The sequence below is a fragment of the Takifugu flavidus genome, chromosome 1, assembly GCF_003711565.1.
Source record: "Takifugu flavidus isolate HTHZ2018 chromosome 1, ASM371156v2, whole genome shotgun sequence".
Classification (NCBI taxonomy): domain Eukaryota; kingdom Metazoa; phylum Chordata; class Actinopteri; order Tetraodontiformes; family Tetraodontidae; genus Takifugu; species Takifugu flavidus.
In genome coordinates, this window is record NC_079520.1 from 27,500,928 (window position 1) to 27,517,696 (window position 16,769).

The 16,769-nt window shown below is 51.8% G+C and overlaps 1 protein-coding gene across 1 annotated transcript; it reads left to right on the plus strand.

The window, feature by feature from the left end:
- Positions 1 to 1,033: 1,033 nt before the first annotated feature.
- On the plus strand, positions 1,034 to 16,454 carry hs3st3b1b (heparan sulfate (glucosamine) 3-O-sulfotransferase 3B1b). Its single transcript, XM_057058165.1, has 2 exons — positions 1,034 to 1,893; positions 13,972 to 16,454. Exons 1-2 carry the CDS (start codon positions 1,307 to 1,309, stop codon positions 14,588 to 14,590), a joined length of 1,206 nt encoding a protein of 401 aa, XP_056914145.1. The 5' UTR covers positions 1,034 to 1,306; the 3' UTR covers positions 14,591 to 16,454.
- Positions 16,455 to 16,769: the final 315 nt, after the last annotated feature.

Below are 16,769 nucleotides of genomic sequence, written 5' to 3' on the forward strand. Positions count from 1 at the left end.
CGTTTGAAAGATGACTACATTTATGCAATAAGGAAAATAAATCCACTTTATTCCGCGGTCAGCTTCCTTTATTACGCAGCCTTTGATGTAAAAATACCCGCCGTATTTTGAGAATGAGGGGAAAAAAAGCTGAATAGATGCCTGCAGGCAGATGGGCAATTATCTATATTTGTGCAGAGACCGAGTCGACTGTCGGGCTCTTTTTGGATTTTAAAAACTCACAAATGAAATAAAAACTAATTCCATAACAGAGCCTCGCGGAGAATATTAGTTTAAAAAGTCGGAACCCGGAATAAACGTGTCGAGTGACCTTTGCTGCGTATTTTCAAATGAATGTAACAACGTTGCGTCACGAATAAAATCACAAATGACATCATTATTCAAAATAAATAAATAAAACAAACACACACGATCACTTAATAAACATTAAACAACATAAAAACGTTAAAAACATTAGTACAAATGAATGTGATTCGCCTGGAAATGTTATAATAACGTTAGTGCTGTTTTTTGTTTTAGCCTCTGAAGTTGGTAATTTGTTTTAAAACTTGTCCCGTGTTTTCAATAAAGTTTTTTAAATGGAACTCGGTGCATTAATTGTTTCTTTAATTATTTGCGAGTAATTTGATGACATCAAACCTTCACTTCCTGGAGTCGCCTTTTAAACGTGTTATTGTTCGTAATGGATTTTCTGATTGAACTTTATTTTTTTAAATCTCATTTAATGAAACTTTTGTGAGCGGAATAAAAACGCGCCAAAATAAAAACACACGAAATTTTTACTTGTTTTGACGGACGTGCGCGCGCGGAGACGTGATCGACCCCCGGTAATTGGTTTTGCGCGCGATAAGAACTTTTCTGCCCCCCCACCCCGCGCGCCGAGCCTCGCGATCGTCCCGAGGATCCCACGGTCGGTTCCGCCCTCGCGCCGCTGACCCTTCCCCATTGGCCCGCTCTTCCGTCCCGTCGCATCGCTATTGGCTGTGACTGGTGTCGCTCCCCCGCGTGCCTCTTTTAAGCTCCGCGCTCCGCGGCTGCGCTCCCATCAAGCGCGAGACGTGCGTGGAGCGGCAGCGCGTCGCGTCCGTCACAGCGCTGAAATTGTCCTGATTCTGGACACAAATATGGTGAAAAAACCAAACTTGATTCGTGGAGAAATCAGCCGCTTCAATATTTAGTTAGTTTCTTTTCATTTATTTAATCGCCAGGTGAGCATGTGCGTCATTTCCCCGGGATTCGCGAGGTGTGAGCGGGGCTGAGTTGAGCAACATGCGCCGCTGGGATGTGAACCCACCCCGAAAGGCTTATGGAATATAGCCTGGTTTGTCACAGCCTGAACGCGCTCCGCTCCAGCCCCGTGAAGAAGAGGCTCCTGCTGCTCAGCATCATGTTTCTCATCTGGGTTTATATGCTCTACTCCTGCGTGGGCTCCTGCTCCACCGTCCCGAGCTTGGTGGTGGACACCTACCGAGGCAAGGAGACCGGCTCCGCGGTGGCCAAGAGGACCGAGAGCGGCCGGACGGACCTGGTGTCCAAGCTGCTTCCAAAGCCGCAGCCCTGGGAGGACATAGAGGGCGACTACGAGGAGTCCTCCATCAGGCTCGGCGCGTCCAGAGACCTGCTCAATGAGGAGCCGGAGGCGGACAGAGCCGAGGACTGGGACGAGATGCGGGCCGAGCAGGGCCGGGTGCCGGGACCCAGTGCCATGTCCATGTCCAGCTTCTCCAACGGCTCCGGGAGCAAGAAGCTGCCGCAGGCGATCATCATCGGGGTGAAGAAGGGAGGGACCCGGGCTCTGCTGGAGTTCCTCCGGGTTCATCCGGACATCCGAGCCGTGGGAGCGGAGCCGCACTTCTTCGACCGCAACTACGAGAACGGGCTGGAGTGGTACAGGTGAGGGGTCCTGATCCGGTTCCTCACCAGAACAGGCCAGATGGGAGCCTCGGTCCCTTTTAATTGATAATAATCAAACGCCTTGATTAAAGTGAGAACTCCCAACTGCTGCAGTGGAGAGGATGAAATAGTTAAAACTAGAAAAACATTTTTATTGATTGAATTAGTCGCTGTAACATGTGACTAAAGAACATTTTACGTTTTAATTTTCTCCTGCAGCACAAACGCATCTTCAGCGGCAGTTTTGGTTTTTATATTTGCGCAGTTTGGACACGAAGGCGCAGTCAAATTTGCACTTTCCCCCTCTTCTGCTTATAGATTTTTAACACAGATGCTTGTTTTGCTAAATGAATCGGTAAAACTCGGGGCCGGGGATCCGACCCCCGCCACCTCTGAGCCGGGCGGGCACCAGTGTTCCACCGGCCCCTGGCACCGGAAGTCCCCGCGTCTAACGAATTGTCTTGATTTAAACTTGTTATTTAGTGACCGTTTTGCCACGCAGAGTTTGTTTGGCCCAGATTCTGTGTGATCCCGGGGCTCTCGGTGGATCCCGCGGCTCTCGGTGGATCCCGGCAGGGTTCCGGGGACGCGCAGTGATCTCTGTTGGACGCAGCGCAGCACTGCACCCTGACGCGCCTTCGGGCCTTTTCTGTTGCGTCAAAACGCGGATTTCTGCGGGGTTTTGTGCTTCACTGCGGGTTTTAAAGCTCCGATCGTGTGTTTTGTGATTTTTCTGTTCGCCTCCAGGCTTTTCTTCCTAGTTTACGTAATTTTTTTTTTTTTGTTTTGATGCGCTACGTTTTTATAATCGCAATTAGGGTGGAAAAATAATCTCGTAAATTGTTTAATCGGCGCGCACATTGTTTTGTACTTTTTGGATAAATTTAGACAGTTTGTGGAGTTTTAATTGAAGCTAATGTTGAGCACAAAGCGGAACGGCTTCATGTCGTTTCGTCAACGAGCTCCTTTGAAAGTAAAAGAGGAGAATCTGCAACACAAAACCCACATTAAAACAATTGAAGGCCTTCAGAGGGACAAACTAACATTGTCCTCAACATTTACATCACAAAGTCTTAATATCAGCAGCCGAGTGCTTCGTGGCTGGAGATGAACCCTTCTAAGCTGCTCCAGTTTGCTTCCAGAAACATTTAATCCCAAATGAAGGATTAGCTCATTTGTGTCTCCATTCTGGCCCTTTTTAATCTGTAAAACCAGATTTTAAAAAGGAGAATTTCAACGTGCTTCGGAGTCTCTCCTCTTTTGTTTAAAGTTTTTATCTAAAGTTCAAAAAGCCGAAGCGTTAAAAGTAGCTGTTGGTGTCCCGATTAGCAGATCTGGTCGCCTGTTTAATCGCCGGGCTTCTGAAAAGAGGCGGCCAGCCGTGTTTGACATCACGAAAAATAGAAAAAAGAAGAGATGAATGGAGAAGTGACTGCTGGCAGGCTTCGGAATAAAGGCTCCGGCTCCTTTTGGCTTTGGGAGGTTTCTTGTTCTCGCTTTGATCGAAACGGAGGTTCCAGCTCCGGTTGGTGGAAAAAGTGTTTTCAGGGGCTGAAATCGAACCCTTTCCATGGACGGGAGTCGGGACTCCAAAGAATTTGCTTGGATATAGAGTGGAAGCGTATCGTCTGCAGCTAAATTTAATTTTGCTCTCATTTTGTCTGCCAGAGGAATCGAACTCACACACAGAAATAAATCAGGAGTCAACGCAACGTTGTGCAGAAACAGGATGTCACAAGTCTCAGTGACGGACGTCTTGGCTGATTCCCTGAAGCTTCACATGGAAGTGGAGTCGATTCAGGGGAAAACTTGTTCAAATGTGACAGTGGGAATCATTTATGAGCAGAAAAAAGAGACAGAAACAACCAAAATGTGGGATTCCGAGTGGGTGGACAGAAGAACAAATCGACTTTATATCAAAAGGGAAAGAAGTTTAATCTGTAGGTTGAATCCTCATTAAATGCTGCTTCATTATTACAAATTTTATCAGTGCGAATAAACAATGTGTGTTGGGGTCAGAAGAGCTTAATTTCTGTTTAGAATGTTGAGAAACGTTGCTGCTTTTTGCATTTGGTCATTGAACCGCTTAATAAATGTCCCTCATCTGTCTCCGTAGAGAATTAAAAAAGGAGTAAATGTGCAGTTTGGGGCCAATATTTGACCCCCGCCGTGTTGCAAAGGGGCAGATAGAAGCAACGGGAAGTGAAAATAGTTCTGAAAACGCTGCTCTGAGCGTCGCTTCTATAGTAAATACACTCGGTGACATTCCAGCTCGCCTCGCCCCGTTTGTTCGTTTGCACAATCTCAGCCGACCACGGCTTTAACGAGCCCTCGGTTCGAGTCCCTCCGAGCAGACGCGGCCGTGGATGGAGGAGAAAAGGAGTGAAAGAGCGAGCGGAGGAGGAGGAGGAGGAGGAGGAGGAAGAGGAAGAGGAGGCGGAGGAGGAGGCGAGGTGGCGACAACAAGCCTCATTGTGTGTTTCTGATGTTCTTTGACAGTTTTGATTTGTTCCAAAGACGAACAAGATTCACGTCTTTGACCGAGGGGGTCCTCGTATCGGGAGGTGCACATTTCTCAGTGAGGTCATGCATGAACTCGCCCCAACACACACACACACACACACACACACACACACACACACACACACACACACTCGTATCAGGAGTTGGCGGAGGCCGGCCTGACTCAACATTGGTCCATTATTCCTCTTTTTCTGGCGGCGGAGGTGAAAGTCGTCCGTTATCTGCTGAGCGCTAAGCTAATAGAAAGCTCTTATCTCCAGCACGTACGTTAGCGCGGCACTGATGGAGCCGAGGAAAAATGAAGTGGCGCCCACGCGGTGCTGGCCCGGGGTCAGCGGGAGCGCCGCGCACTTCTGCGGGAAATACCAGGAATCTCGGCGTTTCTTGCTCGGACACTTTGCTCCAGGATCTCCCGCTCGCCGCTCCTCGCCGCTGCACATGGCGAGCGGGAGCACTTGTTGAGCGTAGCTGCCCGCCAGGCCAACTGCGGCCTCCACGCCGCCGTTCCTCCTCCCTCCGAGCGGCTGTTGAGCGAAGAGCTCTCCCCACGTGGCCTCGTGCACCGACTTCAGTTGTTCCGTCCTAATGACGTAACCCGAGGCCCACACACGATCTTCATCCCTCCTGTGGTTTGGTCTCTGATCAAAGCTTGAGCTTCAGTCGCCCTTGAGGGCCCGGACCGGCGCCGGCCCCTGGCAGGACGCCTCCCCGACCCTGAACCAGTGGGAGCTGCAGCGGAACGTCGGTCGGATGGTTCCTTTCCGGTTTCGCAGCCCGGATGCTTTGTTCCCGCGGCCCGCCTGCAGTTCCGGTTCCGCACGAGCGCACGTTCTCGTATCGGCTGCTGCCTCCACGCAGGTGACACATCCGCTTCCTGGGCCCGGCTCTATTCCCAGACGCCGCTCGATTCTTCCAGCAGATGCGAACATCTGGACGCAGCGGCCTCCGCCACGCCGATTTGACCCGGCCGGATTTCAGCTGCTCCCCAGGTGTCTTTTTATAGCGGAGAAGTGTTCGCTAATCCGCCTGTTTCAGTTCTGTTCCCCCACGACGTTCCGTCTGGAACATTTCACCCTCACGCTTGTGCAGAACATCAGAACCCCCCCCCCTTCCCCGTGATTGGTCGGACTCTGGAGGGTCACCACCATTGGCCGGGATTGGCTGTGTTGATCCCGCATTCCTGGCGGGAATGGGCGGTGACATCAACCAGCAGCGATGTTTACGTTCACGGACGGGATGTGTGGAAGAAAGGCGCCGTTACGGTGGCGGCAGCCTCAGCTGTGAAGCCGCAAATCACCCCCCCCCCCCAGCCACAGAGAGCCCCCACCAGGGTGCACAAACGCGACCGTTGCCGCGGCCCCGCTGGGATGGCCGGTATTGATCGGTCAGGCCTGATTGGAGGTAATGTGGCGGGATGGGTGAAGGGGTCAGATCCACGTCTGCTTGCTGTCAGGGGCGTGCCGCCCATCTGTGGACGGACCCCCGCCGGGATATTAGACCGACAAAAGCGTGACGGATTTGCTTTGGTTCTGGAAAACTCTCCTCACACACTCCATAAGAAGCGGCTCTGGAGGGCGGTTTTAGACGCTCCGGAGTCGGGATTGTTTCCCGGATTCCCGGAAGTAACGCCGGCCCTCGAGGCCGAGCGTGCGGCTCCCGGCAGGTTGGAGCTGGCGGCAGACTGAAAGTGTCCGTGTGTCCGTGTTGGCTGAACTTCCTAAAGGAGCGGATTATTTGCCCCCTCCCTCACAGGCTGCTGTGCGTCAGTGCTGCCAGTGGGTAAGAATAGTGTCACATGTCACGCTGCCCGTCCCACCCTGGGCGGGGTCTCTGCAGAGACTCCCTACTGCCTAAAATGGGCTTGTCAGGGACTGGACAGTGATGGGGGGGGGCATAATGTGGCTTCCATCCCCAAATTACAAGCATTTCTTTGTGGAAGGGCAGACCTGTGGAGAGGGGAGTGGCGGCGCCGCACCGTGGCAGCGTGCCTCCCTCGCTCCCACCTTCTCGCCCCCTGATCCGGGGACAATATGGCCGCCGCGGGCAGGAAGCTCCCGCTGGAGCCGGGGATAAAGGCCACAGAAGGCAGACAGGAACTTTGCTGTCAAACATTCAGCAAGGCTGGAAAAGAAAGCTTGGGGCCATTGTCACGAGTCTCTCACCCGAAGAGTTTGTCTTTGGATGTTCAATTTGAAGTTAGCGAGGAGGGAGGGGGGGGGGGGTTCTAATGAAGCAATATAAAAGGAAGGAAGTGGGCAAAATGGTGCACAATCCCTCCCTGTGTGCTGAGGATAAATGGGATTTTATTTTAACAAGGTGATAATTTGTGTGTTGTTACACATACAAGCCCCCCCCCCCCCCCACGTTCAATAAATGGTCTTTATTATTATTTGAAAGGTTCCTGTGGAGGCCGGAGGAGGAACTTCACAGGCTGGACAGCCGGTTCCTTTTTTTTTTTAGGTTTTAAAAGATTTCTCCTCAGTTTACGGTTAAAAACCTTCCTACAAATTTGAGCTGGAGCGACGACTCAGTTAGCGGCTAGCATCAAACCAAAGAGGAAGAGGGGAAAGTGATGACAGCCAACCTGGGAAGCTGCACTTGTGCCAGGTATTAGGTCCCAGAGGTGGCCATTATGGTGCTGGAGAGAGCGTTTGCCTCTGGGGGGGAGCGAGCGGGAGCGGCCGGGGGTCTCCTGGGGGTTCCATTAGCCCGGCAGTAAAAGAGCAGAGCTCATTAGAAGCCCTGAGTCGTCTCCGTGCACTCGACACCCGTCACTCTCTCCATCTAGATTACGCCGCCATCCCAGAGGAGCCGCGGCAACGCGGCGAGACTCAACCCACGGCCACTTTTTCGCTGCTCGGTTGTTTTTTTTGTCTCAGACAGATTCCAACTTTCTACTTAATTTCTAGATATCAAACCTTCCTGAACGTCCCCTCTGTGTCCTGCCTTAAGTAAACTGTGATTTTTATCTCTGGGCTTATTCTCACATCCAAATCAGTGTGAAAGGACGCGCACGTTTGCCAGGATTTTACGTCTTTGGCGCACACGGATGCGTGTTTTCCGACCCCGAATGGTTTAAGTGGGTATCGAGTCAAAAACGTAATTGGCTGTTGAAAAGATTTGTGAAAACAAACATGTACGCAGGCCTTGGGGCCAGGCCCGACGCAGAGCTGGTGTTTCTCAAATGTGTTTTTTACATTTGCGCCTCCACTTTTTCTTTTTTTTTTTTACATTTTTACAAAATGGTTTTGTCTCCTTGGCGCAGATTTCTAGCAGATCCTGTTTCACTCCCAACCAAGAGGCCCAGCGATGGAGATGCATTGGCGGGGTGAAAGCATTTGTCATCATGCTATTGCGCTGTTGCCCCCGCCCATGCAAGTGAAATGTAGCCGCACGTCCGCCTCTGGCAGCGGTTCGTAGCGGGGATAGCTGAAACGCTGCCTGTTGCTAATGGGAATTATCTCGTCTCCTGGACGAGATGCTCCAGACGGCAACATCTCGGCTCACATCCAGACTGCCTGAGGGTTTCTGCTGCCACCCTTCCCGTCTCTGAAAGGAGCCGGCTAATTGTCGCGACTGGTGCTATCGTTGCTCCATTTAGCTAATTACACGTTAGCTTGGAAGGCGGGCTGTCTGAGGGAATTTGTAAACCGTTAACCTTCAACAGCTGCAGTGTGCATTTTGAAAGTCTGAAACCCACACGCAGAGATTTTCGACTTGCGACAAACATTAGAGCGGAAATCCCCACTCTCTCTCTCTCTCACGCTCTCTCACACACACAAACACACACTCACAAACACATGCACACAAACACATGCACACACACATTCACCTGCCTTCAAAAAAGCAGCTACGGATGACAGCCAATTCAAACAGGATGCAAAGCAGCTAGCTCCTTCTCAGTCTCCCCTGTGCATGTGTGTGTGCGTGCCACCGTGCATGTGCCTTGGGAGCGTGCTGGTGGTGGTGGTGGTGGTGGGGGTGGGGGGGGTTTGGCATGTATGTTCCTTCCCGAGTCTGTTTCATCTTTTATTCATCCTTGCTGTAGCGAGATCAAGGAGTCATGTGCCTCTTGGTGCATGTCAAGTGTCAGGAAACCAGTCAGAATGGCTGATTCTGCACACACACACACACGCACATGCACGCGCACACACACACACACACGCACGCACACACACACACACACACACACAGTCTCGCATCGGTGTAATTCGGCCACCCCGTCAGTCAGTCGCGCTGATGCTGCCGCAGCTGTGGAATGCGCGGCTAGCTAAGAAGCTAACACCTTCTGCAAACATCCAAGAGCAAACACGCTGATTAGTCAGGATTACACGCGCTAAACAAATTCGAGGAGATATGGCCAAGTGGTGGATTTCAAGAGGGCCTGTTCGCCGACAGACGCGTGCTTGGCGTCGGGGCTCCCGCGACCAGCGGTGTCAGGTGGCTTATCTGCTAACGCTCGCTATACAAAGAGGTGAGATGTTATGCTAAGCGTTACTTTAAACAGTGGGATCTTTCACCCCCCTCAGGCCAGAAAAGGTGTTTGGAACCACGTCCCATATAAAAGTCTGGAGGAAGAACGGAGCGGCTGCTCTGTTGCACATTCATTAGAGGAAGGGAGGAGGAATTTCCAGCCTCCGCCATCCCTTTCACCAACTCCTCTGTTTTATTTATACCACATGGTGGGCTTCCTTGCTCCACTGCAGGGTTATTAACACTCTGTAATTCCTGGCAGACGTCTACGGCCACAGGCCAGAGCGATTCCGGGCCTGAAAGACTTTTACGGCTCCGTGCATTCCTGCGCTCTTTTCCATAGGTGCCAGATAGCAGCAACGGTTCTGAGTGGGGGGAAAATGACGGTTTATTGAATTGAATAATTTGTGCTTGTCGAGGAACCGTGATGCTGCGCATCGCGGAGCGACCGCAGCAGCGAGGGAGGAATGCCGGGCGGCGTTCCGGAGCGGAGCCGTGCAGCGGCGGCGGAGGGGAGGAGACGTTGTTGGGGCGTCTGACAGTTAGTCTGGGGGATTACGTGCGGTGGCTTATTCTCCGTTTATTTATTCTGCCGAGCTGTCCTCTGACGTTGCCTCCTAAAACCCCGCTGGCTCCCGGCCGGACCCAGTCTGGAGGTCCGACTCGTCTTCGCTCCTCTTTTTTCCAGCCTCTCCTCCTCCAGGAAGAGGCGCTGGTTATCGCTCGGCTCCGGCGGCGCGCGGCTCCTCCGAGCCCGGCGAAAAATGATGGATGGACGGGTCGGGTCGGTCGGGTTCACAGCTTTGTTTACAGGAAGGGTCAGTGGATTCCCAGGCTGCTCTGACACAGAGCAACGTCTTGATGGAGCTGTGGGTTCTGGGAGCTGCATTTATCAGCCAGATTAGGACTCGGGCTCACGGTCCGGGTGTCAGAGTGTCACGGAGAGAAAAAACCCGCTGATCTTTCCAGTTTGGAGGCTGTGCTGATGCTGTAGAACAGCTTAATGGATTAACTGTGACCTTTGTACGGAGCTGCAGCTCATCGAGGAGACGTTCTTCATCTACGAGGCCAAAATAAAGCGTGAGCGAGTAAACTGAATGTTAATGCATTTAAAGTCTGATAGATCATAAACTCGATACCAACCAGGAGAGCTTCAGTCCAAACGGTCCCATGTCCACCATAATTTATGAAGAAGAAGCAGTGGCCGACCTCTGGTCCGACTCTGTAGGGGGAATTATGGGAATAAGGTCGGTGGTGGAAAAGAAACACTGTAAACTCAAATGGAAAAGCTCCAGAGCGGAAGGTTAAAAATGAGCAAAAAAAGGACGTAAAGACATATTCCTCCATCTGCGGGCCTGCTCCTGCTCTCCGTCCCACCTATTAGCCGCTAGTGGCTAATAGGAGACACTATTCTGCCGTCATCTGCTGAAGGATTCCACATCTCCTCCTCCAACATCTGCAGCATCTGCAGGGCCGAGCCTCTGATACCAGGCCAGCCTGCATCATAGCTGGCTCCCACTCAGCCCCATGAAGCCTGAAAAATGGAATCCTGGGGCCCGGCTGGAGCGCTGACAACTCCAAGCCGGCTCTAAGATGTGGAACCTAAACAACAGGTCCCCCCCCCCCTTCCCAACCAGAATGCAGGTCTGTGCAGACAAGGTCCCTATATGACCGTGCAGCACCTGCACAGTCTCAGGAATCTGCTTCTCCTCAGCCAGGAAATGAACTGTCAGGAAAGCTAAGTGGCCACATGCTAACAAGAGGACTTGAAGACGAGGCCTCAGCGACTGCGGGGTTCCCGGTGTGGCCCGGGGAGCCTGCACCATAAACCGTCTTCTTTCCCTCTTTTAATTCACGGCACGTCTCTCCTGTAATGCCGGACTCCGGGAACGGTGGAGCGTATTCCAAAAAGGCTGCCTAGCTTAAACGCTAGTTGGAAAACCGTCCGTGAGCCAGCCGGGGAGGGGCTCGCTCGCCCCCCCTCGTAGTAGCGAGTGAGTATAGCTGCGTGTTTGTCACACGTATTTACACTGTTCATTCACGCACGTTAGCCGCTACGTTAGCTTGGAATGAAGACGTGACTCCCGTGAATTCAAACATCCTCCCATCGTCCTTCCCATCGGGGTATTTCCAAACCGCCGTCTCATGGGTGTTTGAAGGTCCCAACGCCGATTTGAGGAGCCGATCTTCTCCGTCTAAGGAGGAATAAAGTTTCCTTGTGATTCCTGAAAGTGCTTGTGCGTCCTCCACGCCGGCTCGTTGGGGTGAGAGCTACTTGGGAAAGAAAGGAGGCCTTTCAGCACTCCGTCCCGCGTTTCCTGCCCTCGGCTTCTGAAGTGTCGCTCTGCCGTCGGACCCCGGGCTCTGATTGTCAGGGGTCGAGGGAACCTCGGAGATCAATGGGGGGGAGGAGGAGGGCGGTTTAATTTAAACCACTTGAAAGTGAAGTGCTGATGAAGTCACTCTCGGAGTCGCTGGGCTGTTTGATTTTCCTAATCAAAACCGTCTGTTCGGAGACACTTCATTATGCCGCTGTTGCATGTCGTTAACCTCTGGTGCGGCGCCATAGAAACCGCGTATCCTCACGCTCAACCGGGGCGGTGAAGCCCCTCCCACTCTTCTCTTGTGGGTCCAAGATGCCCGCTGATTTGCCTGTATTCAAACAAACCCTCATTTGAGATTCAAATGATTCCGAGATCCGACACAATTGAAAACATGCTGCATCAATTACAGAGCTGACGGGCAACGTGCCGACACGGCCTCCCTTCTGTTTTTTTCCGGGGGGGGGGGGGCCAGGCGTTCAGATAGCGACGCTGCGACGGCCCAGCGGCCGCCAGTTAGCATCGGATCGAACATGACAGAAGGGAGGGAGAAGCGCCAGGTGGGAATAGCGACTTTGCCGAGCGCTCTTTATCTCCGCTGGGATGAGAGCTCCTTAAAACAGAGGCCAAAGCCCCCCCCCACCCCCCCACCCCATGACACAAACACTCCCGCTCAGGCTCTTATCCCGCTTGACGTCATCTGTTTTAACGGAGGTTTCTATGTCATATTTGAAGGATTCCAGCGGTTTTTGTGATGATGCAGGCAGATAAAAGGTGGTGAAGGGAGCTTTTTGGTTGGGATCTTTGTTGGGACATCCCTGTCAGCCCCCACATGGAAGCAACTGGGATGATCTGACAAGGCCGGTTTAATGGCGACTAATCGAATTTAGCGAATTTTCTCCGAGCACGAGCATTTTTTTGGACCGATTAGCAGATGGCTCGAGATGAATAAGGAAATGGAGTCTCCCCTCGTGGTATTTGCAGTCCGGTTAATTATTTACAGTTTCGCCACTCCTGGTCTGCATATTAGACGCTCTGCCGAGCTCTTTGTGTCCACTAGCGATGAGGTGATGTTTACCAGGGCAACTTTGGCACACGTTCCACTCGAGAGCCCTCCAAAGGCTCCGCTCTATTGAGGGTTGAGGAGGCTCCGAGGCTCGCAGAAGCCCCCCGAGCTTGCCCTGCCCCCATCCCCGCCTCCCCTGCCCCGGCCGCGGCCCCACTCGGCCCTCCGCTCAGAGACAATGGCTCCCTCTCAAAGAAAAGCAGGAAAAAAGAGGAGGCCGGTGTCACGGAATTGCCTGTTTGCTGACGGAATCTTTAAAAGCAGCACCTCATAAATCAAAAAAGAGCATAATAGGCATTGTTTCCTCTAAGAGCTACTTGTCTCACTAAAATCCCCCCTCCGCTCCCCCATTGTGGACCTTCCTCTCTGGGCAAAGTCCGAGGTGGAGATGTTTTATGAGGATGGCGGGGAGGTTGGAGTTGGGGGTGGTTCCGACGGCTTTTAAAGGTTTCCTCGCCACCTTCTTTCTCCGACGCCATCCAACCATCTCCGTGTTTTACGCTCCAACCCCCACCTTAAAAAAGCTCCCATCAGCATAATCTAGCGCCGCGCCGCACATTGCAGCGCCGGCCTCCTCCCTGTCTCCAGCGCCGCATTGTCATTTTGAAATCGGATTAGGTGGGAAGCCATTTGCCTCCTCCGTGTCGGTTCTGGACTCTCTTTGTGTGCCGGCGGAGAAACGACAAGAACCTCAGAGGCAGTTGACGCCATGGAGCCTCTGGAGGATGACAAGTGGCGTGAAGTTCTGGTGTTCGCTCCTCGAAGAGCTCCGCACAAACAGTTTTAAGGTGCAGGGGAGCCGGAACGACGGTGCTCGTTTGGACCTTTTTTCCTCTTCCATATTGATGGGTTCATTGGACTTTGACCACAGTCAGGAGGTTCTTCTCATAATCCGATGACGTGTTCCTATAAGACAAGAATCCTCTGAGCTGCTCTTGCTGAGTAGCGCTTCCTCATTTTACCCCCTTTTTCTCATCCCTTATTCACTCTTTCACTCTGACATTAATGGGGAGCTGATGTTACATGAATTAGCCATGAGCTCCATGGACTAGATTCCATAAAAGTATGGTTTTCAAGAAGAGCTTGAAGCTCTTGGGCTGTTAGCTTCCCTCAGCTTTAGCCACAGAGGCCAGGCTAAGAGCACGACAGGCTCGCCTTATCTAGAAGAGTGTTCACCCTGGTACACCAGTTATCTCTTCCTTTCTTTGTTTTTATCCTCTAAACGGGCTTTAAATTGTGCATTTGTTATTTCTGGCACGCCGCTGTGAAGGCCAGCTGACCCCTGTCGACCCAATCTTATCACGTCTGCTATAATCTAGCGCCGCAGGTTTAGGAGCAGCCGTCACCTTTTTCCTGAATAAAGCCACGACTAAGAGAAGTCTCCAGTCAGCAAGGCTGAGTGAAGAAGTGGACGTATTCTATAAGACAAACCAGAACATAGGAAACTAAACGAGGTGTCTGCTGATGAATAAATAAATGGAGGATTGATGATCGGCTCGTGTTTGACTGCAGAGTAAACAGGGATTTATCCCTGGAATGACGTTGACGTTGGAAAGCTGTCCTTGCTAACAGGGTTTGCAGCTCTATGAAGACCAAACAGAGTCACTGATGAGCTCTCAGAGCACTCCATCAACCTAATTCCATTAGTCCACTTTCCCCCTTTTCCTAACCCGATTTTGTTTCTCTTTCCTTCAGGGAGCTGATGCCCAAGACTCTGGAGGGCCAGATCACCATGGAGAAAACCCCCAGCTACTTCGTCACCAGAGAGGCTCCGGCCAGGATAGCCGCCATGTCCCGGGACACGAAGCTAATTGTGGTGGTGAGGGACCCTGTCACCAGGGCCATCTCGGACTACACTCAGACGCTGTCCAAGAAGCCCGACATTCCCTCTTTCGAGAGCCTCACCTTCAAAAACAGGACTACGGGTCTCATCGACACCTCGTGGAGCGCCATCCAGATCGGGATCTACGCCAAGCACCTGGACAACTGGCTGCAGTTCTTCCCCATGCGCCAGATCCTGTTCGTGAGCGGGGAGCGTCTGATCAGCGACCCGGCGGGAGAGCTGGGCCGCGTGCAGGACTTCCTGGGGCTCAAGAGGATCATCACCGACAAACACTTTTACTTCAACCAAACCAAGGGTTTCCCGTGCCTGAAGAAGGCCGAGGGCAGCAGTAAGCCCCACTGTCTGGGCAAAACCAAAGGCCGGACCCACCCCAACATTGACCCCGAGGTGGTGCAGAGGCTGCGGGACTTCTACAGACCCTTCAATATGAAGTTCTACCAGATGACGGGACACGACTTCGGTTGGGATTGATGTGAAACTCACAAAGACCATTTTCCTTTTCCTTTTACTTCCTTGTTTTATCCATTCGTTGAGATGTTTCCTGTCCACAATTCAGAGGCAGGTTGTGGAGACGTTGCTATATATATGTAAAATGTACAGAAATTTATTTTATAATAATTTATTTTATTTTTAAGCAATTAATTCACTAAGCTGCCTAACCGTGTCAGTGTGTAGCCCGCGGCCCACGTGTTGTTTTTAACATTCCTCGGAGTGGCGGGTGGAAACTACGGGGGTGAAAATGTCAAAGCCCCATTACGGGTACAGCAGGAGTGGGGGCAACCTGTCCATGTCCAGCACAGGTGGTTTCAGACTGATCCAATTGTCCTGCCAGGACGGCTCCTCCAGCTCAATAACGGGAGGATCGATGGGCTTAATTGATCTTCCGTCCTCCGAGTATCCAGCTGCCCTTTTGTTTCCAGCGCTCCACCAACGGCCCGTCCATCACACACCAACTCCTCTCCCAGACCACATCCGGTCCCGTGTTACCATCATCCTAACCGGGGGAAGGCAGCAGCCAGGTGCATCGATCCACCCAGTCACGTCGCTCCCGAACCCCCATTAGAAGCCCTCGCCCTCGCTGCTGGGTTCAAAGGTCGCCTCAGGTCCCAATCAGGTATTCCTGGAGGAGGGTCTATTTCAGCGTGACATGGCAGCACAACAGGGACCCCCCCACCCCCAATGCGGGGCTACTGTGGTGTCATATGGCCTTTGTCTCCTTCACATCTCCGATCTCTTTGCTTGTTGCCAAAAAAATATTTCAAATCACATCTTTTTTTTTTTTCCTCTTTTTCTACTTGAATTCTTGATATGCAAGAGGGAGAAACTTCCCTGATGCGCAGCCATCGGGTCTCTGAGGCGGAGGCACGAGGGGTTGGCCTGCCAGGCCATGCCAGGCCATGCCAGGCCATGCCAGGCCATGCCAGGCTATGCCAGGCTATGCTATGCTATGCTATGCTATGCTATGCTATGCTATGCTGCACTGTGCTGTGCTGTGCTCGCTCAATTCGATGGCCATTGGAGAAATGCAAAACTAATCAGTGCGTCAGAACCCGTCCGGAAGGACTGACGGGTCCTAGCGGGTCCTGACGGGTCAATGACGGGTCCTGACGGGTCCTCCTGTTGAAGCAGGAACCTGAAGGAACCCGAAGATCCTCGTGCAACAAAAGTCCATCGGATCAAGTTGAAGTCGTATTTTCAGTAAAATTGCGTTCAGAACTTCTTGTGCCTCTTTAACCCTCCAATCAAAGCCCAGTCAACCCGCTGAAGTCGTCAGAATTAGGAACTAATTGAGAAATGTCTCTGACTCTGCGCTGGTTTGGCTCCACACCGACAGGTGGAGGCAGGTTCTCACTGTGGTTTTTTTTATTTTAACCTGCCTGACGACAAGCGAACGGCTCCGTCCCGCTTTGCTCCTCGGTGCGATGATGTGATCCTAGGAAAGCATTTACCCCCCCCCCCCCCCCCCACCCCCATCCCAGGGCTGCGTTAAGATTGGGGTCACATGACCGAGGGAACGCCTGAAAGCTGGCAGCAGCTCCACGTTGCTGCTTTTGGTTACGGTTGAGTTTTATTCAACCTGGATTTCAAATCTAAAAAAGCAACGTTAGAAATGTTTGTCTTACCCACATATAAGATGTATTTAGACTAGAAAATGTGTATAAAAACTGACAGAGGACGTGTAAATCAAATATTTTGTGGTATTTACTTCAAAGGAATTAATTTTACACAATGAAAAGGCAAAAGTGGAGCAGATGTTTCTAGATGATTAAATACTGAACATTCATAATATTTCTTTGTATGAAGAGATAAATAAAATATATATTTTACCAAAAAAGATGGCTACATTCGTTTCTATGGCGACGTGGACAACTTCAGCTGGTCCGGGCTGCTCCTCCCACCTACCCACCGCCGGGTGTGTAAGCCCCGCCCACTCCGCCCCGCCACTGCCTGTTGCAGCTGTCCATTAGCACGTTAGCATCTTCAGACTTCCTGTGACTTCCTGTTCAGGGAGGAAGTGTGTGTTTCTGTGCGTTTGTGCTTCATCAGAAGCTCCAGGTACGTTTGAACAAACCTGACCTGCTTCTAATTAGCGCCGCCGCACTGTAATCTGAAGATTTGGGGGTGTTCTTCATGCCCCCCACCGCGTGGC

Coding starts and splice junctions, on each gene's coding strand:
- hs3st3b1b (XM_057058165.1), top strand. CDS start 1,307: ATGGAATATAGCCTGGTTTGTCACAGCCTGAACGCGCTCCGCTCCAGC. Junction 1,894..13,971: donor AACGGGCTGGAGTGGTACAG/GTGAGGGGTCCT, acceptor TCTTTCCTTCAG/GGAGCTGATGCCCAAGACTC.